The sequence below is a fragment of the Pogoniulus pusillus genome, chromosome 14 (genome assembly GCF_015220805.1).
Source record: "Pogoniulus pusillus isolate bPogPus1 chromosome 14, bPogPus1.pri, whole genome shotgun sequence".
NCBI classification, from domain to species: Eukaryota; Metazoa; Chordata; class Aves; order Piciformes; family Lybiidae; genus Pogoniulus; species Pogoniulus pusillus.
In genome coordinates, this window is record NC_087277.1 from 28,676,256 (window position 1) to 28,700,166 (window position 23,911).

A 23,911-nucleotide genomic window follows, 5' to 3' on the forward strand; every position below is an offset into this window, starting at 1 on the left:
GGGAGGTGGTGGAGGCACCGTCCCTGGAGGTGTTCAAGAAAAGCCTGGATGAGGCACTTAGTGCCATGGTCTAGTTGACTGGCTAGGGCTGGGTGCTAGGTTGGACTGGATGATCTTGGAGGTCTCTTCCAACCTGCTTGATTCTATGATTCTATGAGAGGTTCTGTAGCCCTTTGATTATCTCTGTGGCCTCCTCTGGGCACAGTCCACACTCTGCCCTCTCTCCAGCCTGCGGCCTCTTGCTTGTGCTAACATCTGGTGCTGGTGCTGATGCTCAGCTGACCATGCAGTGACCTGATTCAAGGCACCAAAGCAGCTGAACACAAACTCAGGAAACCCAAAAGCAAGCAGTGGGTAACTATCTGCTGCTTTAGCTCCCTGTGCTGCAAAATGAAGGTCAAAGCTGGCACCAGGGGAGGGGTGGCAAGGTGAGGGAGAGAAAGGGTAAGAGTGCTATTGCTTCTAGTAGTAAGCAGGTTGGGCTAGCATAGTTTTAAGATAAAATTGCTGTTACCCATGGTGACATTTTTGTATCAGTTTGCTGTCTTATCCCCACACAAGCCAACCTCGGAGAGAGCACAGCTACTTTGTGACCTCAGGACTAGCAGGGGCATCCTATCCCTGAACTCCAGCCAGCCTGGATTGTATGCAGTCCCCCTCCCGCCAAGAGGAATCACAGAATCAAGCAGGTTGGAGGAGAGCTCCAAGCTCAGCCAGCCCAACCTAGCACCCAGCCCTGCCCAACCAACCAGACCATGGCACTAAGTGCCCCAGCCAGGCTTGGCTTCAACACCTCCAGCCACGACCACTCCACCACCTCCCTGGGCAGCCCATTCCAATGCCAATCACTCTCTCTGCCAACAACTTCCTCCTCACATCCAGCCTAGACCTGCCCTGGCACAACTTGAGGCTGTGTCCCCTTCTTCTGTTGCTGGCTGCCTGGCAGCAGAGCCCAACCCCACCTGGCTACAGCCTCCCTGCAGGCAGCTGCAGACAGCAATGAGCTCTGCCCTGAGCCTCCTCTGCTGCAGGCTGCACCCCCCCAGCTCGCTCAGCCTCAGCAGGGATCAGGGCCTCTGCCGCAAAGCTGATCACACAGAGAACTGAGCCCTGGGCTCTGCTCCTCACAGCAAACCCTCCCGGCGGCTTGTCCCGGTCCCGCAGCGACCCCCGTCCATCGCCAGGGCCACAGTATTCGCAGCTCGGCCTCCCCAGCGGCTTGGGGCAGCCGGTCAGAGCCCCCGGCTGCCGGGAGCACTCGGGGAGGAACCGCCGCCTGCTTTCTCCAGGAGCTGTGCCGCTCGCCCAGAGCGCCCGCCTCGGGAGCCCGGGGAGGCTGGGGCCGGCGCGGCACGCCGGAGGCCATCGGCCGCGCAACAAAAGCCCGAGCCGCACCTTATATCCTCGCCTGCCATCTACCGGTGCCGCCCCCGTCCCGCCGCGGCAGCCCCGGGCCGGGGTGCCTGCCGGGAGAGGCGGAGCGGCGGCAGCATGGCCGCCATGGCGCGGGGCGCGCTGCGGCGCCGGCCCTGCCGCTGCCTGCTGAGCGCCGCCCGCGGCGGGCTCCCGCGGCCGGGGCTCGGCCAGGGGCGGGCGGCGGCGGCAAGCTGGAGCCGCCCGGCGCCCGGAGGAGAGGCGCAGTACTGCTCCGAGCTGGTGCGGTGAGTGCCCGCGGGAAGGCCTGCGGACGCCTGCCTTTGCCCTGGCCTCAGGGTGGGGCGGGACTGTCCGAGCAGCGCTGCCCGCCCCTCGGGAAGCTGCTCGGCTGCCGCGGAGAGGAGGCGGAGGTTGAGCTGGCGGCCTCGGCTGGGCACGCCTGGCTGCGGAAACAACCGCTGCGGCCCTGCGGTGAGCCGGGAGGCTGCGGGGGCTGGCACCAGGACCTCGCCTTCGCCAGGGGAGCAGCGGAAACGAGGCAAATCTGTCTGCAGCTACCTGCAGGGAGGCTGTAGCCAGGTGGGGTTGGGCTCTTCTGCCAGGCAACCAGCAACAGAACAAGGGGACACAGTCTCAAGTTGTGCCGGAGGAAGTCTAGGCTGGATGTTAGGAGGAAGTTGTCAGAGAGAGTGATTGGCATTGGAATGGGCTGCCCAGGGAGGTGGTGGAGGCACTGTCCCTGGAGGTGTTCAAGCCAAGCCTGGATGAGGCACTTAGTGCCATGGTCTGGTTGACTGGCTAGGGCTGGGTGCTAGGTTGGACTGGATGATCTTAGAGGTCTCTTCCCACCTGGTTGATTCTATGATTCTCTCTAGGTAAAGCTAACAGGTAGGTAAAATGTTTTCAGTAACAAACACTGACAGATTCCAAGACACAGAAGATGACATGGTTGAATGTAAAATTTTGGGGGAGTTATTTTTGTTAAACCATCAACAGGATTAGTCCTTCTCTGGAGGCTTTCAAAACCCACCAGGATGCATTACTGTGACCAGCCCTAGGTGATCGCAGAATCACAGAGGGATTCAGGTTATAGCTGCTTAAAGTCTGTGCTATTACAGGCTGTGCCTGTAAGTTCTAGGTGACTATTTCTAATGAAAATGAAGTGTGGAACTACTTTCATGAATAACAGAAACTTAAGTTAGCAATATATTTTGCACTTGGCTGTTTCTATAGGATGCTATCACCCTGGAAAAGCTTTGTGGGCACTTAGTACATTTGCTATAGTTCTGTCTTCATCTCTACATTCAACACTGTATTTCTTGTTTGGATCCTGCTCTGGCAGGGTGGTTGAACTCAATTCTCTGCCTTCTAACCCCTAACATTCTCTGACTGATGAAAATGAGTGAAGTGTGTTCTCCTGGACACCCACTTTCCACTCTAGGGGTGAAGCTGAGAGCTGCTGGCCCTGTTCTGATGAAGAATCATGTTACAGGCTTATGAAGGAGCACACAAACATGTTGTTGAAAACAAGCAGTTTAGCTTTTCAGAGGTGACCTGGTGTTTTTTGTTAGCTACAGGGCTGTTCGATTTTGCAGTTCATGATTCCCTGCGATTGTTTCTGATTTAATGGCACACCCAAGTGGCCAAACAAAGGCATATCCCTGGAGACCTGCAGGTAGGTACTTGGAAGGAAGCTGCCAAGACAGTTTCTGTGTTTTGCATATAGTTGCCAATAAAAACTTAACTGGTTAAGCTACTGCCAAGCACCGTCTCTGAAAGCAGTGTAGTTTCATGCATCTGGATCAGTGCAGCCTCAGACACAAATCCAGGCTGGATGCAGGAAGGAGTTGTGAGTAGCCCCTAAAGAAAGAGTCTTGGGGGTGTTGGGTGCTGAACAGCTCCCCAGGAGCCAGCAGTGCCCTCATGCAGCCCAGCAGGCAGCTGTGTGCTGGGCTGCAGCCAGAGGAGTGTGGGCAGCAGGGCAAGAGAGGGGATTCTGCCCCTTGGCTCTGCTCTGTTGAGCCCTCACCTCCAATCCTGCCTCCAGTTCTGGTGTCCCCAGCATAAGAGTGATGCAGAGCTGCTGGAGTGAGTCCAGAAGAGGCCACAAAGATGATCCAAGGGCTGGAGCAACTCTGCTGTGAGGACAGGCTGAGGGAGCTGGGAGTGTTCAGCCTGGAGAAGACACTGGGAGGACCTTAGAGCTGCCTTCCAATAGCTGAAGGGATCCTCCAGGAAGGCTGCAGAGGGACATTTCCTGAGGGTGTCTAGAGACAGGACAAGGGAGAGTGGTTTGAAGCTGAGGGAGGTTTAGACTGATCTTAGTAAGAGGCTGGTGAGACTCTGGAACAGTCTGCCCAGGGTCTTTGTGGTTGCCCTCTCCCTGGGATTGTTCAAGGCCAGGTTGGATAGGACCTTGAGCAGTTGAGTCTAATTGAGAGGTGTCCCTGTCTGTGGTGGAGAGGTTGGAGTAGATGATCTCTGAGGTCCCTTCCAACTCAGTGATTCTGTGTTTGGAAAAGAAGTCCAGAAGTTGAACAGTCTGGATTCTGTTTGCAATTCTGCCACAGCCTTGATCCATGCCTTTAGCCAAATGAATATCTTGAAAGCTGGATTTGGGAGGTGCATGGAGAGTTCGGACACCTTCCCCTCGCTTGGAGTTTGTCTTGTTTTAAAGTAAGCATCAAAGCTTCTACTTTCACAAAATCAGAGTTCTGAACTCTACCTTCTTGCTACTGCCTTAGGAGTTCAGTGCTAAGCCATAGCACAGTCAGTGTGCATAGAACTGTGACTAATAAATGCATGTTTTCACCCCTTTCTAGGAAGCGGGACTATGAAGGGTTCCTGTGTTCTCTGCTCATGCCTGCTGAATCTCGAACCTCTGCTTTTGCCTTGAGAGCCTTCAATGTGGAACTGGCTCAGGCAGGTACATTTGTGAACTCTGGAAATGTAAAATCATACAATCTGTCAGGGTTGCAAGGGATTACAAAGATTACAGTTCCAACCCCCCTGCCATGGGCAGGGGCACCTGACCCTAGATCAGCCTGGCCACAGCCTCATCCAGCCTGGCCTTAAAGACCTCCAGCCATGGGGCCTCAACCACCTCCCTGGGCAACCCATTCCAGGCTCTCACCACTTTCATGCTCAACAGCTTCCCCTTTACATCCAGGCTGCACCTACCCATCTCCAGCTTTGCTCCATTCCCCCCAGTCCTGTCACTCCTTGAAAGCCTATAAAGTCCCTCCCCAGCTTTTTTTGTAGGCCCCCTTCAGATCCTGGAAGGCCACAAGAAGGTCACCTGGGAGCCTCCTCTTCTCCAGCCTGCACAGCCCCAACTCTTCCAGTCTGTCCTCATAGCAGAGCTGCTGCAGCCCTCTGAGCATCCTTCTGGCCCTGCTCTGGACATGCTCCAACATTTGCACATCCCTCTTGTAATGGGGGCTCCAGAACTGGATGCAGTACTCCAGGTGGGGTCTCAGCAGAGTAGAGGGAGAGAATCACCTCCCTGGCCCTGCTGGCCACACTCCCCTGCTGCAGCCCAGGCTCTGGTTATCCCTCCGGGCTGCAAGTGCACACTGCTGGCTCATGTTGACCTTCTTGTCCACCAGCACCCCCAAGTCCCTCTCCTCAGGGCTGCTCTCCAGCCATTCACTGCCCAGCCTAGATTTGTGCTTGGGATTGCCTTGACCCAGCTGCAGGACCTTGCACTTAGTCTTGTTGAGCGTCATGGGGTTGGCTTGTTGACAGTTTCATTATTCTAAATGTGTCTTTCAGTGGCCCTTGGAAAGCAGTGAGCCTCCTCTGATTGATGTGTTTTGTTTTTCTGACATCCTCTTTGTTGTGCATGTTAAAATTAAATGCTAACCAACAGGCTGTGGTCCTCGATACTGTTAGGTGATTGCATCTGTATCCTGGCTTCAAATGCAGCAACAGAGTGGGTAAAGTGCAGCTACAGTCTGTCTGTAGAAGGTCTGTCTAAAACTTGGAAGATAGAATCAGTCCCAGGTCTGTTGGCAGAAGTCAAGGGAATGGAAAGGTGGCCAGGAGGGAAGTTTGTAATTAGAGTTATAGTAGGGGAGTGGCTGTGCTCTCCCCTTTACTGGGTGGCCAGAAGCTGCCAGTGCAACCAAGAAAGTAGGTAATGCTTGCCAGGAAGGAGTGAGCTAGGAAATGTGCTCACCAAGCAGAATCTCTCTGTGGGCTTTGCTTCTGGCAACCCTTGGCACTGCTCTCCCTCACTGCTGTTGCCACTGTTTCTTTTCCTTCTGGGAAGAAAGCCAAGGTGAGGGTCACCAAGAACTTAATCTCCACGGGTTTCAGAGTGATGTTGTGATGAGGGTTTAGGTTTTTTTTTCCACTCTCTGCAGTGTTCATATTCAGGGTGAGGAATAAACATAGCTTCAGAACTGAGTACTTCACTGTGGAGTTTGGCTATGTCCTGTGTCTGCCTTTTCAGTGTAGATAGGCCAAATGCCTTAAAGACACTGTGAATTTCACTCCAGATGTCTCCTTTCCAGGTTAAAGACTCCATAACTCAGAAGACCACAGGTTTGATGCGAATGCAGTTCTGGAGGGAGGCTGTGGAAGATATTTACTGTGATAACCCACCACATCAGCCTGTTGCTACAGAACTGTGGAAGGTAAAATATACCTTTATTGTCCTAAAATTCACTTAGCTAAGAGCAAAAAAATACTCTTTCATAATACTCTGGGAAGTGATATCATTGTTTTGTGTGTACTGTCTTTCATTCCTTGTATGAAACAGATAATGTAAATCATGGTTGTGTGGTAATGTAAGCTACATAGAACCAAAAGCAAAGTTGGAGAAGGGGGATCATAGAATCAGCCAGGTTGGAAGAGACCTCCAAGATTATCCAGTCCAACCTAGCACCCAGCCCTATCCAGTCAACCAGACCATGGCACTAAGTGCCCCAGCCAGTCTTTCCTTGAACACCTCCAGGGACGGTGCCTCCACCACCTCCCTGGGCAGCCCATTCCAATGCCAATCACTCTCTCTGTGAAGAACTTCCTCCTAACATCCAGCCTAGACCTACCCTGGCACAACTTGAGACTGTGTCCCCTTGTTCTATTGGTGGTTGCCTGGGAGAAGAGGCCAACCCCCACCTGGCTGCAATGTCCCTTCAGGTAGTTGTAGACAGTAATAAGATCACCTCTGAGCCTCCTCTTCTCCAGGCTAAACAACCCCAGCTCCCTCAGCCTCTCGTCATAGGGTTTATGTTCCAGGCCCCTCACCAACTTTGTTGCCCTTCTCTGGACACCTTCCAGCACCTCAACATCTCTCTTGAATTGAGGAGCCCAGAACTGGACACAGTATTCAAGGTGTGGCCTGAGCAGTGCTGAGTACAGGGGCAGAATAACCTCCCTTGTCCTACTGGCCACACTGTTCCTGATGCAGGCCAGGATGCCATTGGCTCTCTTGCCCACCTGGGCACGCTGCTGCCTCATCTTTAGCCTACTATCTACCAGTACCCCCAGGTCCCTTTCCTCCTGGCTGCTCTCCAGCCACTCAGTCCCCAGGGATATTTATGTAGGACCTACTTGAAGGGTCAGACTTCTGTCAACTATCTGATTTTTCTTCTTCTGTTTAGGTGAAGGACAGAGTAAATTGTGGTAAGCCATAAAGTGGTAGCAAGTGAAGTGCATAAGGATGAGGCAGTGCTGATCCTGCCTTAAGAGATTAAGCTGGTCAAAAAGATAGGAGGTTGGAGTATTAAACTGCCCTGGTGAGACCACACCTGGAATACTGGGTCCAGTTTTGGCCTCTCTGGTTTAAGAGAGACAGGGTTATGATGGAGAGAGTCCAGTGGAGAGCTACAAAGATAGTGAAGGGGCTTGAACATCTCTGCTGTGAAGAAAGACTGAGAGCCCTGGGGCTGTTCAGTCTGGAGAAGGCTGAGAGGGGATCTGGTCACTGTCTATAAACATCTGAGGGGTGGGTGTCAGGGTGAAGGTGTTGGTCTCTTTTTGGTAGGGCCCAGTGACAGGACAAGGAACAACAGGTACAAGCTGGACCACAGGAGGTTCCAGCTCAGCAGGAGGAGATGTTTCATGGTGAGGGTGCTGAAGCACTGGAGCAGGCTGCCCAGAGAGGTTGTGCAAACTTTCCAAACCTGCCTGGATGTGTTTCTCTGTGACCTGCCCTGCTTTGAGTTTGTGTCAGACTTGATCTCTGGAGGTCCTTTCCAGCCCCTGACTTTCTGTGATTCTGTGAAACAGGGCATGAATAGAAGTACAGAGGTCTGGAGCACATCTCCTATGAGGAGAGACTGAGGGAGTAGGGGCTGTTCAACTGGGAGAGGAGAAGGCTCTGAGGTGACCTTCTTGTGGCCTTTCAGTATCTTAAGGGGGCTACAAGAAATTGGGGAGGGACTTCTTAGGATGTCAGATAGTGATAGGACTGGGGGGAATGGAACAAAGCTAGAAATAGGTAGATTCAGAATGGATGTTAAGAAGATATTTCTCAGCATGAGGGTAGTGAGAGCCTGGAATGGGTTGCCCAGGGAGGTGGTGGAAGCCCCATCCCTGGAGGTGTTTAAGGCCAGGCTGGATGAGGCTGTGGGCAGCCTGCTCTAGGGTAGGCTGTCCCTGCCCATGGCAGGGCGCTTGGAACTAGATGATCCTTGTGGTCCCTTCCAACCCTGAGTGATTCTATGATTCATATGCAGTTATTGGGAGAATGTCAATGCAGTCCTCTCCACATATGAAGAGTTGTGTGATGACTTCTGTTTCTGTATTGTGTTCCTCACAGATCTTTTTGTGTACATTTAGAAATGGGGAATGTACTTGTGAACTTTCCAGTTTATTTTTGTCAAGGAATTCTACAGGCACTGGAACACTGCAGATAAAATACATCTACAGGTCTGTTCCTCTGCTGGTTGTAGCCAAAGAAACAAAGGCTTTCTTCCAAAGTTGCTGTTTGGTTTGTTTCTATTTAGGACTGACACTGGTATGGTTCAGTGGATGATGGAAGGTCTGAAGGTAGTGTAAATGGATTTGTCCCTACTGATGATAGAGAACCACAGAACAATTTCATTGGCAGGGATCTCTGGTTGTCCTCTAGTCTGACTTGCAGCTCAGAGAATGTCGATCATTCAAGTTAGGTCAAGCTGTCAAGGTCACATTTAATTGAATTTATAGTTTATTTGGGGCTGGAAATTCCATGCATTGGTGGTTTGTCATCACAGGCCACAGGAAGCCTTAGAATCTTCCTAGAGAGCAGCTACCATAAGGCCTGTACTTTGTAATATCAAACCTTTCATTTAAACTAAAGGTCTCTCAGCCTTCCAGACAGGAAAAGCTGTGGTTTGTTTAGATCTCAATAGCTGAATACATTTAACATAGATCCCATAGGTTTATGGACCTGCTGTAAAACAGGCAGTGATATGTGGAGTCTTCAAGGGTTCATCTGCCTTGGTTCTGTTCAAATCTTAGGAAAAGGAGGATACTCACTGTAATGCTGGGTTAGGACAATGCAGTTCCTGCAGGATTAGAGCATTGAACTGTTGGAGTGAGTCCAGAGGAGGGCCATGAAGATGCTCAGAGGGCTGGAGCACCTCTGCTGTGAGGACAGGCTGAGAGAGTTGGGGCTCTGCAGCCTGGAAAAGAGAAGGCATCAAGGAGACCTTATTGTAGCCTTCCAGTATCTGAAGTGGCTAAGGAGGGACTATTGACAAGGTCTTGTAATGACAGGACAAGGGGGAATGGGTTTAAACTGGCAGAAGGGAGATTCAAACTAGATGTTAGAAGAAGTTCTTTCCAGTGAGGGTGGTGAGACACTGGCACAGGTTACCCAGGGAGGCTGTGGCTGCTTCCTCCCTGGAGGTGTTCAAGGCCAGGTTGGATGAGGCCTTGAGTGACCTGTTCTAGTGGGAGATGTCCCTGCCTATGGCAGAGGGATTGGAACTGAGCTTTGAGGTCCCTTCCAACCTAAACCATTCTGATTCTATGATTTCATTTGTTGCCATTTTGGCTTCTCATCTACTCTGCTGTGTACCTCTGAGACCACAAAGAAGTGTCCTTTCCAAATCCTTTCTGTGGCTTTTAGCAGTGAAACTCTAGCCTCTCCTGGACTCTTCATCCTTCAAACATGAAATAAAGCCTCAGAGAGCATTTGTTCATGTCTGTCAGTGCTAATGTTTAGATTAAAGTTGGGGTTTGAACAGGGTGCACTTTATTTAACTAAGAGAAAATGCAGGGGAAGCCAAGAAGTAAAATAAAATACCTCTTTGAGTCACTTTACAAGGACCAGAGCTAAAGTGGCATCTCCAGCTCAGGTAAAGCGTGTGCCTTAGCCACAACAAAGTGTTTGGTACAGTTGAAATGGTGACTGGCAAAACTTGTGAACCTTTTTATGGGATTATGGAGTCGAAGATGCACCCAGGGTGATCATTTAATGCAGGCATTAAAACACAGAACTGTTTGTTTAGCCTATCAGTCCATCAAGTGCCTTTGCTTTTCATTGCCTTCATCCTGTCTCCCTTCCAGCGTATGGTAAATGTCCCAAAGAAGTGCCTTCCAAGGAGAAACTTGCTTTGGTGCAGCTTAATTTACATGTGCTCATCTATTTACATGTGATTATCTAAAATACAGTTCAGCCTTCAGAATGCAGCACTACCATCACCTTGTATGCACTAACATAGGTGTTTCATTGGATAATTTGCAGGCTGTCAAGAGGCATAAACTGACTAAAATGTGGTTCATGAAGATCATTGATGAAAGAGTAAGTATTTACTATGCAAACTCTTAACTCTGCTTTTAGTCACATTTTTTTCTCCTTATTTTGATGTGTTTGTCTGTAAAGCAAAAGCTTAATTAATAATTACAATAATTAACTGCGTGAGGGTCAGTAAATCAAAGTGCAAGCTCCTGCATATGGGTCAGGCCAGTCCCAGACACAAATCCAGGCTGAGTGCAGAGTGAGTTGAGAGTAGCCCTGAAGAAAGAGACTTGGTGTTGGTTGCTAATCAGCTCCCCAGGAGCCAGTAGTGTGCCCATGCAGCCCATAAGGCAGCTGTGTGCTGGGCTGCAACCAGAGGAGTGCGGGCAGCAGAGCAAGAGGGCATTCTGACCCTTTGCTCTGCTGTGACCTCACATCCAGTTCTGGTGTTTCCAGCACAAGAGGGACATGCAGCTGCTGGAGAGAGTCCAGAGGAGGGACACAAGGATGATCCAAAGGCTGGAGCACCTCTGTTGTGAGGATAGGCTGAGAGAGCTGGGGATGTTCAGCCTGGAGAAGGCACTGTGGGGGTCACTTTAGAGCTGCCTTCCAATAGCTAAAGGGATTTTACAGGAAGGCTGCAGAGGGACTTTTCCTGAGGTTGTCTAGAGACAGGCGAAGGGGGAATGGTTTGAAGCTGAGGGAGAGCAGGGTTAGACTGGAGCTGAGGAAGTTCTTCATTACCAGGGTGATAAGACTCTGGAAAAGGCTGCCCAGGGAGGTTGTGGCTGCCTCCTCCCTGGGTGTGTTCAAGGCCAGGTGGGATGAGGCCTTGATCAACCTGGTCTAGTGGAAGGCACCCCTGCCCATGGCAAGGGAGCTGGAACTAGGTGATCTCTGAGGTCCTTTCCAACTCAAACCATTCTATGAATCCCACTCCTCCACTTAATCAAACCTTGCTGTAAAAAGGAGTCTGTTAAGAAATCAAGCTGTTTGATTCTCACTGAAGCTGACAGCATAGTGCTTGATACTGGAAAGAAGAAAACATGCCTGGAAACAACCACAGTCTGTGACTGAAGTTATGGTGAGAATGAGATGCTGAATCTATGGCTTTAGGAATTCCTGTTTATCTGAATTTCTCTGTGTTTCAGATGCAAGTAAAGTATTAAAATTGGCAACCCTGCAGTGTGAAAATACCTTATGATGTTTTGCTTTGGCTGTGTCTTTTTGTGTGATGAAATCTGATTTCTTATTACTGCACCAAATAAAATGTGTTCCAGTAACCAGACGTGGCTGATGCTGCATGCAGCTACTTAGTTATGTTAGATTTAGGTTGAGCTTTAGCAGCCACTTCCATCTAAGTTTGCACTCTATTTATTTTGTCCTTTTTAATTATTTATAGCAAATGGGGCAGACATGACTGAGGTAATCAACTTGCATAAATAGCAGTTATATTTACATTTTACTGAAGTTCTGTGTTCATATTCCAGGAGAAGAATTTGGATGATAGAGCATACCGGAACATCCAGGAGCTTGAAGCTTATGCTGAGAACACTCAGAGTGCTCTCTTGTACCTCACCTTGGAAATGCTGGGTAAGCATTCTGAGGCTTTGGTGACTCATTAGTGCAGGTACAAAACTGGCAGTGTTTCAAAAAGCTCACTCTTTTTCCCACTGAAGTTCAGTAGAAGTTGTCTTATGTAATCATAGAATCACAGAATGCCAGAGGTTGGAAGGGGCCTCCAGAGATCATTGAGTCCAACCCTCCTGCAAAACAGGACCACTTAGGGCAGGTCACACAATAATGCATCCAGGTGGGTTTTGAAGATCTGTAGAGGAGACTCCATAACCTCTCTGGGCAGCCTATTCCAGGACTCCAGCAGCCTCACAGTAAAAAAGTTTTTCCCTCATATTGAGATGGAGCTTCCCGTGGTTGAGTTTACTTCCATTGCCTCTCATCCTATCCCTGGGTACCACTGAAAAGAGCCTGGCTCTGTCCTCCTCTTCAGATATTTGTAGAGACTGATAAGGTCCCCTCTCAGCCTTCCCTCCTCCAGACTAAACAGCCCCTGGTGTCTCAGTCTTTCCTTGTAAGGGGAATGCTCCAGTCCCTGCTTTGTTGCCTGTGACAGCACAAATGAAGCGGCAGAGACGTGGGTTTGGGAGGGAAGCATAGAACTGTTCTCTGTGGCTTCAGCACACTGTTGAATCAGGTGCAGCTAATTGTGGAACTGTGTTTTAAGCAGTAATGCTTGTCAGGAATCTCCAACTGGAACAATTTTTTTCTGGCAGGAAAACCAGTTCTTAAAATGCTATCTTGGGTGAGGACATGCTAGTGAAAATGAGTTTGTGTGCTGATGTACAGCGTCTGCATAGGTGCAACTCCTCTGAGCATACCCTTTGTAGAAACTGCAGCAAGCTAAGAGGTGTCTTGCTCCTCAGTGTGGACATTTGCCTGCTGAGCTGAGGCAGTTTGTGAACACAGGCAGTGCTGTCATGGAGTGACACACGCAGGTGTCTTTAAATCTGGGTGTGATACATATCGTCACAGAGTGGCCCAGGTTGGATGGAACCTCAGAGATCATCTGCTCCAACCTCCCCACCGTGGCCAGGGACACCTCACAACTAGACTTGGCTGCTCAAAGCCTCAGTGACTGCATGATGAGGGAGGACTATACTCCTCAACAGGCCTGACATTGTGTTTCTGAACATATTCTTTCTGCAATTTTAGGTGTGAGGGACATCCATGCCGACCATGCAGCCAGTCACATTGGGAAAGCTCAAGGCATAGTTACCTGTCTAAGAGCAACTCCGTATCACAGCACAAGACAAAAGGTCTTTCTTCCCATGGACATTTGTATGTTGGTAAGAGAAGCAAGCTGTCAGCAGTCTAGTGTTTCTAACTGGGTCTCTCAGTGCTAGATGAGATGGTAATTTGTTAGGCCAGAAACAGAGTATCTTGCTTTATTCTGACTCCTGCAGTGGCTTAGTGAAAGGCCACTGTCATTGTGTGGTCTGTTTAGGGAGGTAAGAGGAGTGGCCTTCTTGAAACTCTGGGGTGTCTGGGGGTTATTTATTACTATTCAATGTAGTAGTAGTTTAGCTTTCAGACATGTTTCCATTAATGTGTAGAATGTGGGACTGAAGACATGAAATGAGGCATGGGTGGGGTTTTTGCTTTGGTTGGTTTGATTTGATTTTTTTTTTCCCCCCTGTCCTCATAAAAGATGCATTGTGAGAAATTTTGACTCCTGAACAACCTTCTTGGGTTTGTCTTTACTGCTTTTCCATAAATAGACTGGTGGGTTTGTTTTGGTGAAGTTTTTTGAGGGGTTGTTTGTTTGTTGAGTGTTTAATAGCTATAAGCCCACATTCTGTACACTGACTTAGGAGATGTATAGTCCTCCAATTTCAACTGTACATCTAATGTGCACTGAAATGTAGCAGATCACAGAATCACAGCATACATCTGGTTGGGAGAGACCTTCAAGATCATCCAGTCCAACCTTTGACCCAGCACTGAAGGATCAACATTAAACCTAAGCACCAGGACTGCACACTGCTTGAACACCCTCAGGGATGGTGACTCCAGCAGTGTCCTGGGCAGACCATTCCAATGTTTGAGAACTCTTTTAGTGAAGAAACATTTCCCAGCATCCAGCCTGAACCTCCCCTGGTGCAGCTTGGAACCATTTCCTCTGATCCTGTCTCTTGCCACCAGGGAAAAGAGGCTGCCCCCTCCTTGCTCCAGGTACATCTAGAGAACAATGAGGTCTCCCTCCCCTCAGCCTCCTCTTCTCTAGATCCTGCACTTTGAGATGCAAATGAGATTAAAGCTCATTTTTTCCCCTTGGTGTTCTCTGGTCAGGTATGTAGGCATCTCAGCTCTGGACAAGGGGATTGAGTCCAGCATCAGTAAGTTTGCAGATGACACCAAGCTAGGAGCAGCTGTGGATTTGTTGGAAGTTAGGAGAGCCCTGCAGAGGGACCCTGCCAGGCTGGATGGGTGGGCAGAGGCCAATGGGATGAGATTGAACAAGGCCAAGTGCAGGGTTCTGCACTTTGGCCACAACAACCCCAAGCAGCACTACAGGCTGGGGACAGAGTGGCTGAGAGCAGGCAGGAGGAAAGGGAGAGTAGCTGAAGATGAGGCAGCAGTGTGCCCAGGTGGCCAAGAGAGCCAATGGCATCCTGGCCTGCATCAGGAGCAGTGTGGCCAGTAGGACAAAGGAGGTTATTTTGCCCCTGTACTCAGCACTGTTCAGGCCACACCTTGAGTGCTGTGTCCAGTTCTGGGCTCCTCAATTCAAGAGAGATGTTGAGGTGTTGAAGGGTGTCCAGAGAAGGGCAACAAAGCTGGTGAGGGGCCTGGAACACAAATCCTATGAGGAGAGGCTGAGGGAGCTGGGGGTGTGCAGCCTGGAGAAGCAGAGGCTCAGGGCAGAGCTCATTGCTGTCTACAACTACCTGAAGTGAGGTCGTAACCAGGTGGGGTTGGTCTCTTCTCCCAGGCAACCAGCAACAGAACAAGGGGACACAGTCTCAAGTTGTGCTGGAGGAGGTGTACACTAGATGTTAGGAGGAAGTTGTTGGCAGAGAGAGATTGGCATTGGAATGGGCTGCCCAGGGAGGTGGTGGAGTCACCATCCCTGGAGGTGTTCAAGCCAAGCCTGGCTGGGGCACTTAGTGCCATGGTCTGGTTGATTGGCCACGGCTGGGTGCTAGGTTGGACTGGATGATCTTGGAGGTCTCTTCCAACCTGTTTGATTCTATGACTTTATGTTTAAATGTTAATGCTGCTCTTAATCCAATTTTATGTAATGATGGTGCTGCTTAGGGCAGATGTGTTAGGATTATCTGAATGTCATTTTAGTGGTTAAGGTAGTTGGAAAAAATGTAGATGCTGATACAGGTCAAGGTTCTAAGACTGCCCAAAGGAGCTGCACCCTGCCTTTCATCCCTTTGGGGACCGGATGGTATGGGAGACCTTCCAAGTTTTTAGCTTCTCAAACATAGCCTGAAAATTCACAGACACCCCTTGCCATGGAAGGTGTTTTACAGTGAAACTAGGAACAGCTTGCAGCCCTTCTGTGCAGACTGAGCATCTTGCAAGTGTTTCAGCTGCTGGCAGCAAGTGCAGAGCTCTGCTGGAGTCTAGATGTCCTGTGAAGCCTGCCTGCCTGGCCTCATCCAGCTTCCAAAGGGCTGAGTGGTGCTGAGGAGCAGCTGGTGGACTGCTGACTGTACCCTGTCGTGGCTTACAGTGGGCACAGAATGAGCTTGGGGGTGTTGGAGGTAGTGTTAATGGTTTGGGGGGGGGATAATTTGGTTTCTGGAGGTGGGTTAGTTTGGGCTTTGGGTTTGGTTGGGGTTGCTTGGTTTGGATTTTTTGTTGTCTCCTTTTTTTCCTCCTTTTTATGTTTTTCCACCCTTTTTTTTCTGTTATTTTTTCTTTTTTTTTTCCTGTTATTTTTTGTTTATTTTCCCCCCTCTATTTCTTAATTTTTTTTCTTCTCTTTTGGTTAATTTTTATTGGGTTACTTTTTTGGGTTTTGTACTGTTTTGTTACTTTTACCCACTTTTGGCTGCCTTTTTGGGTGCTTTTATCCTATTTTCTTCGTTACTTTTTTGTTATATTTTGGGATATTTTTGGTTAGTTATTTTTGGTAGCCTTCTCTTGTGTTACTATTTTGGTGTTAATTTTTTTGAAGCCTTTTTGTGTTGGCACACTAATCCCAAGGTAATAAATTACTTCATAAACCAGCATAGCTTCCATGTTAGCTGTTACTGCCTTTCTTCCATTTTAGTATCAACTCTTGGATTTATAAACTGGGTGTCAAAACCTCTCTAAATTCCCAAAACTTTAAAATGTGACTTGGTTATCTGCCTGAACTTGAAGGCTTCAGTGAGCAAATTCATGCAGAGAAAGTCTGCACCCACTGTTTTCTTTATTCTTTTGATACTTTTTCCAAGTGACTAACCAAAACATAAAAATAAATTAAAAAGGGAGAGTGCAGTAGTAAAGCATTTATGCTGCTTCAGTCTTGTGGCATAGAACCATAGAATGGTCTAGGTTGGAAGGGGCCTCCAAGAGTCATCCAGTCCAACTCCATCTGCAGGCAGCAGGGACATCCTCAACTAGATCACAGAATCACAGAATGGTCTGGGTTGGAAGGGATCTCCAAAGGTCATCCAGTCCAATCCCCTCTGCAGTCAGCAGGGACATCCTCCACTAGATCATAGAATCACAGAGTGGTCTGGGTTGGAAGGGATCTGCAAAGGTCATCCAGTCCAATCCCCTCTGCAGTCAGCAGGGACATCCTCAACTAGATCATAGAATCACAGAATGGTCTGGGTTGGAAGGGATCTGCAAAGGTCATCCAGTCCAATCCCCTCTGCAGTCAGCAGGGACATCCTCCACTAGATCATAGAATCACAGAGTGGTCTGGGTTGGAAGGGATCTCCAAAGGTCATCCAGTCCAATCCCCTCTGCAGTCAGCAGGGACATCCTCCACCAGATCAGGTTGCCCAGAGCTTTGTCGAGCCTCACCTTAAGTATCTCCAGGGATGGAGCCCCAACCACCTCCTTGGGCAACCTGTTACAGCATTCCACTGTCCTCATGGTGTAGAACTGGTTCTTAACATCCAATCTAAATCTGCTCTTCTCTAGTTTGAAACCATTGCCCCTTGTCCTGTCACTACAGGCCGTTGTAAATTGTCTCTCTCCACGTTGTTGGTTTGGTTGCTGGGACAGGTTTTTGGGAAGCTAAAATGGAAGCTTGGTATTTATTGAAGATTTTCTTTTCTCTTTGGTTTTCCTTTCTATGTCTAGCATGGAGCTTCACAAGAGGATTTCATAAGAGGCAAGCAAGAGCAAAATGTGAGAGATGTCATTTATGACATCGCCAGCCAGGCCCATATTCATCTAGAACATGTGAGCTTCCTTCCTTTTGTCTCTCTGTTTAATATAAATGAACAGATTTGATGCTCATCTTCACAAAGCATGGTGCAGATGTGTTGTTAGAAGACTCACAGTTGCATACTTCATTTCAGATATTTCCCCCTTAACGACTTGGAGAGTTTAAATTAAAACCAACAAACACACAAAACCTTTAAGTGTTTCAACTGCTTCTGTACTTGTCTGCATGTACAGGAGGTGGTTTACTCAGAGACATAAATATAAATACTGCCTAAAAGCCTTAGTAGTGAGAGAGAAGCTTTACAAATGCAGCAGTGTGCCAGCGTGGGCTTGGCACCACAGAAAGGACTTATGCATATGGTATTTCACAGCAGGGTGGAGTGGCTGCCAGGAAATAGCAGGACCTTGACTTTAACTGATGGTTAGTGGGTGTGGGAGGGGGGATTCATTCCCTAACATGGCCAACCGTCCTCAAAACTCTGTTGAGAAAGGTGCTTTCTCTTTGTTTCTTTTCTGGCTCACAGTCAAGTGATTTAGGGAGGAGTTTTGTTTGCATGGAACTGTGGATAATAAACCCTGAAGAACTGCAGAGTCCTGCTCTGTTTTGCTTTTCTGCTCTTATTTTAGCTACACTCTGAATTGCCTGTTGGTACATAATACAAAAGCAAAATGATGTTTCCTCACCAGTGCTCTGTCTGCTTTATCTGGAAAAGAAGAAGCACTGTCAAGTGTTCCATATGTCTACAAGTACATCTGTGCATGCATGTACCTTGAGTCTTGCATCCAGTGCTTCCAGTCAAGGTAGTCTGAAAAGACACAAGTTCAAAGTGAGAAAATGCCAGATTTATCTCTGCATCTGCACCATTAAATGTAAGCCTCTGTTAGAGCACAACCTGTGAGCACAGTATTTGATGCAGTAGAGATAAAAGAGCCCTTCTTCATTTTTCTGAAGGTAAAATGAGATGAGAGGTTTGTTCAGTCAATGCTTCATTACTGGCTTTAAGTTTTGTAAATAGTATCACAGAATCAACCAGGTTGGAAGACACCTCCAAGCTCATCCAGTCCAACCTAGCACCCAGCCCTGGCCAGTCAGCTAAACCAGACTAGACTTAAGTGCCTCATCTATGTAGCCTTGGACTTTATTTTTAGTATAGACTATTTATAATTTGCATTTAATGCATTCCTGTTCATGTTGTTTCACCTGATATCTCAGGTCTTGTTGTCACATGCCCAAGGAAACTGTTTATTCCATTTGGAAGAAGGGAACAGAGACAAAGAAAATGCAGTATCAAAACCTGTTCACTATCTTTGCTCAGGATGAGATATTTTGGGTTTATTCTTTTGTTTTTATTATTCCTCACCTCTCATGCCATAATGCAACCCTTTGCCACTGTGACTTACAAAAATACCATGTGCTTGGCCTAAGATGCCTCCTGGCAGGGATGGGAGGCATGGGAAATTAGTGTTATTTATTTATTGTCACAGAGTGTTAGGGGTTGGAAGATCATCCAGTCCAACCTCCATGCCAAAGCAGGATCACCTAGGGCAGGTCACACAGAAATGCTTCTGGGTACGTTTTGAATGTCTCCAGAGGAGACTCCACAACTTCTCTGGGCAGCCTGTTTCAGGGCTCTGGCATCCTCACAGGGGAAAACATTTTCCCTTCTGTTCCCATGGCACCTCCTTTACTCCAGCTTGCACCCAGTGCCCCTTGTCCTGTCATTGGCCATCTCTGAGCAGAGCCTGGCTCTGTCCTCCTGACACTGCCCTGTACATCTTTATCAGCATGAACGAAGGCAGCCCTCAAGCTCCTCTCCTCCAAGCCCCAGCTCCCTCAGCCTGTCCTCAGCAGGGAGATGTTCCACTGCCCACAGCATCTTTGTGGCTCTGAGCTGGACTCTTATAAGGATTTCTCTGAGGTTCTTCTTGAACTGAGGGGCCCAGAATTGGACACAATATTCCAGATGCACCCTCAGCAGGGCAGAGTAGAGGGGGATTATTATCCAGATGTTTAAAATTTGGTTGTTGGTATTGCATGGAAACTTAGGGACATGCAGGGTGAGAATTCAGTTCTTCAGAGTCTTTCAGATAATTTGATACTTCTTAGTGTGCTGGTCCACAGTTTCCCAACATGCCTGAAGAGAAGAGGCAGAAACTTACTGCCCTTTTCTTCCCACTCTTTTTTCCTAGAGCCTTGCCCATGCTCTGCACTGGAAGGGTCCTGTGGAAAATGCCCAATGTGATCGTGTAATTGGAGACTACAGGAAAGAATAAACAGCAGAGTAGGGCAGTATTAGCATTGTCTTCAAGTGAATGTTGATCTTGGCACATGCACCCTCATTCCATCCCCTCCTTTTGTTTGTTTTTTAATGGAGGGACTGTATCATCTTAATTAAAACAAACAAAAAAATCCTCTCTGAATACTTGCTTCCAGCCTCCATCATTATCAGTGAAGAATAATTGACAGTGCAAGATCTCTGGAGAGTTCAGACCACTTGAACTGGCAATAACTGGCAGTAATAACGGGGTATTAGCCTCCTTGATAATCAGATGGGCTTTGTTAATGCAGGAATAAAGACATTTTCTTCCCTAATGGGTGGAACAGGCTTTTGCTGGCTACATTTGCTGGGTAGTTCAAGTCTTTAGGTGAATGTAATGGGCTAGTGCCTTTAAATGCATCTCTGTTCTCCTGGATACAATCATCATCTTGTTTTGCCTGAGGGGCTTTTCAGTCGCTTACCCTCTGTCTTAGCTGGAATTGCAGGGTAGGGTAGATTTTAAACCTGCAGAGAGGTTTCAACAACCTCAGCATCTGTTACACGAACCACACATTTTGGAGGATGTGGGTAGCAGTTCCAGCCCCATTTCACAGTTAGAAGAAACACAATTCTTACGTGCTAACTGAAGTCTCAGTTCTGTTGTATGAAGCATAATGGAGTGATGTGGTACTGAATCTGGGGTGCAGTCTGTCTGAAGTGTGGGCAGCTTTTCCTGATGCTGTGACTGATGACCAGCAGAGGGCAAAGTAAGAGAATAAAGATTTCCTTCAGGAATTGTGTGTTTCAGCAGGGGGGGAAAAAAAGCATCTACTAAAAATGCTCCATCAGTCCTGCAGTGATCCCTTCCAAAGTCTGCAAATACATTTATGTGTTCCCTTGACTCCCTCTTTTTGCTTGTCTTTTAAGACTCTCACTCTTTGGCTTTCTGCATTTCTCTCAATTATGCTGGGTCATTACAGATGTAATTTACCAAGGAACATAAACATGCTTTCTGAATGGCATGCAACCCCTTCTGGGTTAAGAGGGTCAAGCAAGATTACTTTCTTTTTTTTCAGCTTGCAATTAATAGTAGGAAGGCAGAGCATTATTTCAGGGAAGAGTGTTTTCTGTTTTGATAGAGAAATACACAACACACTATTAGATCTCAGAGTTTTAAGATAAACTTGCCTTGTGAAAAGATGTAGTATTTTTTCCCCTCCTGATCTGTCCATTGGCTGGAAAAATCCATGGAAAACTAACAGAAACTCCTATTTTCTCATCAGGATGCACAGAGGCTTTGATTGTCTGTAAGAAAAAGCAAAATGAGAAGGGATTCTGTGTTCGTAAAGAAGCAGTGTGGGAAGGTTTGCTTTGGCTCTGTAAGATGTACCTGAACTAGACATGGGTTTAAACTGAAGATTTGAGCTAGATATGGTTTAGACACTGTTTAGATACTGAGCTATTGAGATCCATTTGAAATCCCATAAGTGGAAATGGAGCATAACTAGACCAGAAAGATGCACTCAGAGAAATTAATTTCTCTTAGAATCATAGACTCATGGAATTGTCAGGGCTGAAAAGGGACCTCAAGGATCATCTAGTTCCAACCCCCCTGCCATGGGCAGGGACACCACACATTGGATAAGGTTGCTTGGAGCCACATCCAGCCTGGCCTGGCTTCCACCACCTCCCTGGGCAACTTGTGCTAGTGTCTCACCACCCTCATGCTGAAGAACTTCTTCCTAACATCCAGTCTGAATCTACCCACTTCTAGCTTTGCTCCATTACCCCTAGTCTTGTCACTACCTGACAGCCTAAAAAGTCTCTCACCAGCTTCAGATACTGGAAGGCCACAGTAAAGTCTCCTTGGAGCCCCTGCCTCTCTCCCCTGCCTCTCTCCCCTGCCTCTCTCCCCTGCCTCTCTCCCCTGCCTCTCTCCCCTGCCTCTCTCCCCTGCCTCTCCTTCCATCATTTCTGTCTGAAGGGATGCAGAGAGTCATTTGGAGGAGGGAAGAGTTAAACCATGTTCATTAACTCGGATACAACTTGGAAGTTTGTTGGAACAGGGAATGCTGATTTACATTAGTTTATTCTGTGTAAGGCTGTCCATCAAAATAAGGATTGTAGCAGTGTGCCATATTTCTCTGCAGTTACTTTTGGCTACAGTCTGGGTCGCACATAATGAGAAGTTCCAACAAGTTAAAACAAAAAGGTGTGGAGTTTGTAATGTTGCCTGTTGCCTTCAACTGTTTTCTGCAGTATTTGATGTTTAATCTGAAGTGTTGAATTCCCTCAGAGCATTTGTGTTTTGTTTGTTCTTTTTTTTACCTCCCACCTCTCCCCCTTTGCTTTCAGGCTAGATCTTTCAGTAAGAAGGTTCCTGTGAAGGCCTATCCTGCTTTCTTCTGTACAGTAAGTGTGATATCCTGTGATGAACTTGTCTCTGTGCTAAGAAGCTTGTGAAGAGTGGAGTATGAAATGAAGCATAGAGAACAAATGCTTTGTGTATCTGTCTTAGGATATTCCTAAATATCTAAGACCTGTGAAAATCTTAGTGCATGCCTGACTCTGGAACCCCATAGTTTTGATCCACACTTCTAATCCTTCTGTTTTAACTACACAGAATCATATAATTGCTTAGGTTGGAAGGGACCTCAGAGATGATCTACTCCAGCACTCCTGCCACGGGCAGGGACACCTCTCCACTAGACTTGACTACTTAAAGTCTCATCCAGTCTGGCCTCTAACACACCCAGGGAGGAGACAGCCACAACCTCCATGGGCAGACTACGCCAGTCTCCATCCTTGTACTGAAGAGCTTCTTCCTAAGCTCCAGTCTAACCCTGCTCTCCCTCAGCGTCAAACCATTCCCCTTTGGCCTGTCTCTAGACACCCTCAACTAATGTCCCTGTGCAGCCTTCCTGGAGGATCCCTTCAGCTATTGGAAGGCAGCTTTGGGATCTCCCCCAGAGCCTTCTCTTCTCCAGGCTGAACACCCCCAGCTCCCTCAGCCTGTCCTCCCAGCAGAGCTGCTCCAGCACTTGAATCATCTTTGTGGCCTCCTCTGTACTCACTCCAGCAGCTCTGTGTCCTCCCTCTGCTGGAGACACCATAACTGGAGGCAGGATTGGAGGTGAGGTCTGAGCTGAGCAGAGCCAAAGGGCAGAATCCCCTCTCTTGCCCTGCTGCCCACGCTCCTCTGGCTGCAGCCAGCGCACAGCTGCCTGCTGGGCTGCATGAGGGCACTGCTGGCTCCTGAGAAGCTGCTCAGCAACCAGCACCCCCAGGTCTCTTTCTTCAGAGCTGCTCTTAACCTATGCTGCACCCAGCCTGGCTTTGTGTCTGTGATTGGCCCTGACCCAGTTGCAGGACCTTGCACTTGGATTTGTTGAACCTCATGCAGCTGACCTCATACATCATTTTGTCCAAGATGCCTTTATATTCACAGACCATTGTTCTGAAGCAAGGACTCAAAACTAGTAAAAAATAATGCTTGTCTTCACAGATGTGCCTGTTTTATATGCTTTGGATGTAGACTACTACTTAAATAAGATAGGCAAGCCATGAGGCCTTTTTGCAGTTCCTCATTCAGTTTCATCTATTGCTGTTTAAACTTAATGCCCAATTATTTCTGTGCTCCATATGGATTAAGCTTTTTTTTTTTCCCCTTTTCTTATTTTCTAGGTTGCTTTAGAGGATTATTTATCTAATATACAAAAAGTGGACTTCAATATATTTCATCCAAGCTTACAAAAGAAGAACACATTATTGCCATTGCATTTGTATATTAGATCTTGGAAAAAAAGGTATTAAAGTTTGTGTGTTTTAAATATGACTTCAGAGTGATGAGTTTGGTTTTTTTTTTTACTTAATGACTTAATTTGATAGAGTTAAGTCTCTAAATTCATACCTGTGCAATGTGCAGCTCATGGAAGACAGCAGATGCACATGAACTGTAGCTGGCAGTAGGTAAGTTTAGTCTTGGAATATTAGGCTGATAACTCTGCCTCACGTCTGCCAAGTCATATGCCCCTGTGTGAGATTCCTTTTCTTGTCTTTCCTGTAAGAACAGCAATATGATACAATGCTTCTTGGACAGACTTTCTGCTAATGGGGGTACTTCTTTGACAGTTCTGACACTTTACTGGAGAAAAAAAAAGGAAGAAAAAAACCCCAAACAGCCAAAACCCCATCAATAAAACCCTGCTTGCTCTGTGCCCATGAGCAGCTACCATCAATGCCTTATAAATATCAGCTAAGCAGTTGTTCAGTGCAGGGAGCAGTCTTACTGCAAGTAATAATGATGCTTCACAGATGGAACAATGAGCATGTGTAGTTGAATGCAAGAAAACTGGCAGGAAAGGCTTTAGCAGTTTTAATGATGTAGTATTTATGTGGAGTTTCAGAGTGAGGAAAGGCAGGTAGTGCAGAAATAATTCCAGTGCATGTTGAGATTGAGCATTGAAGTGACTGTAGGCAGGGGGAAGAGAGCTTTGCAACATGTGAATAGAATCATAGAATGGCTTAGATTGGAAGGCACCTCAGAGATCATCTACTGTGACCCTGCCATAGGCAGGGATGTCTCTCAACTAGGCTTTACTGCTCAAGAACTCATCCAGCCTGGCTTTGAACACCCCCTGAGAGAGGAGGCCTCACAGCCTCTCTGGGCAACCTCACCAGC

At 47.7% G+C, this 23,911-nt stretch overlaps 1 protein-coding gene across 4 annotated transcripts; it reads left to right on the forward strand.

Annotated features, from left to right (window-relative positions):
* Nucleotides 1-1,578: 1,578 nt before the first annotated feature.
* NDUFAF6 (NADH:ubiquinone oxidoreductase complex assembly factor 6) lies at nucleotides 1,579-23,065 on the forward strand. 4 transcript variants are annotated; one of them, XM_064154732.1, is made up of 9 exons: nucleotides 1,579-1,661; nucleotides 4,200-4,299; nucleotides 5,895-6,017; nucleotides 10,061-10,117; nucleotides 11,545-11,647; nucleotides 12,785-12,918; nucleotides 16,886-16,987; nucleotides 21,586-21,642; nucleotides 22,915-23,065. In XM_064154732.1, the coding sequence occupies exons 2-9, from the start codon at nucleotides 4,237-4,239 to the stop codon at nucleotides 23,041-23,043; spliced, it is 768 nt and encodes a 255-aa protein (XP_064010802.1). In that variant the 5' UTR covers nucleotides 1,579-1,661; nucleotides 4,200-4,236; the 3' UTR covers nucleotides 23,044-23,065. The 4 variants fall into 4 exon arrangements, with proteins under 4 accessions (XP_064010802.1, XP_064010806.1, XP_064010805.1 ...); XM_064154736.1 differs by lacking the exon at nucleotides 16,886-16,987; XM_064154735.1 differs by lacking the exons at nucleotides 21,586-21,642; nucleotides 22,915-23,065 and adding an exon at nucleotides 19,163-19,295.
* Nucleotides 23,066-23,911: the final 846 nt, after the last annotated feature.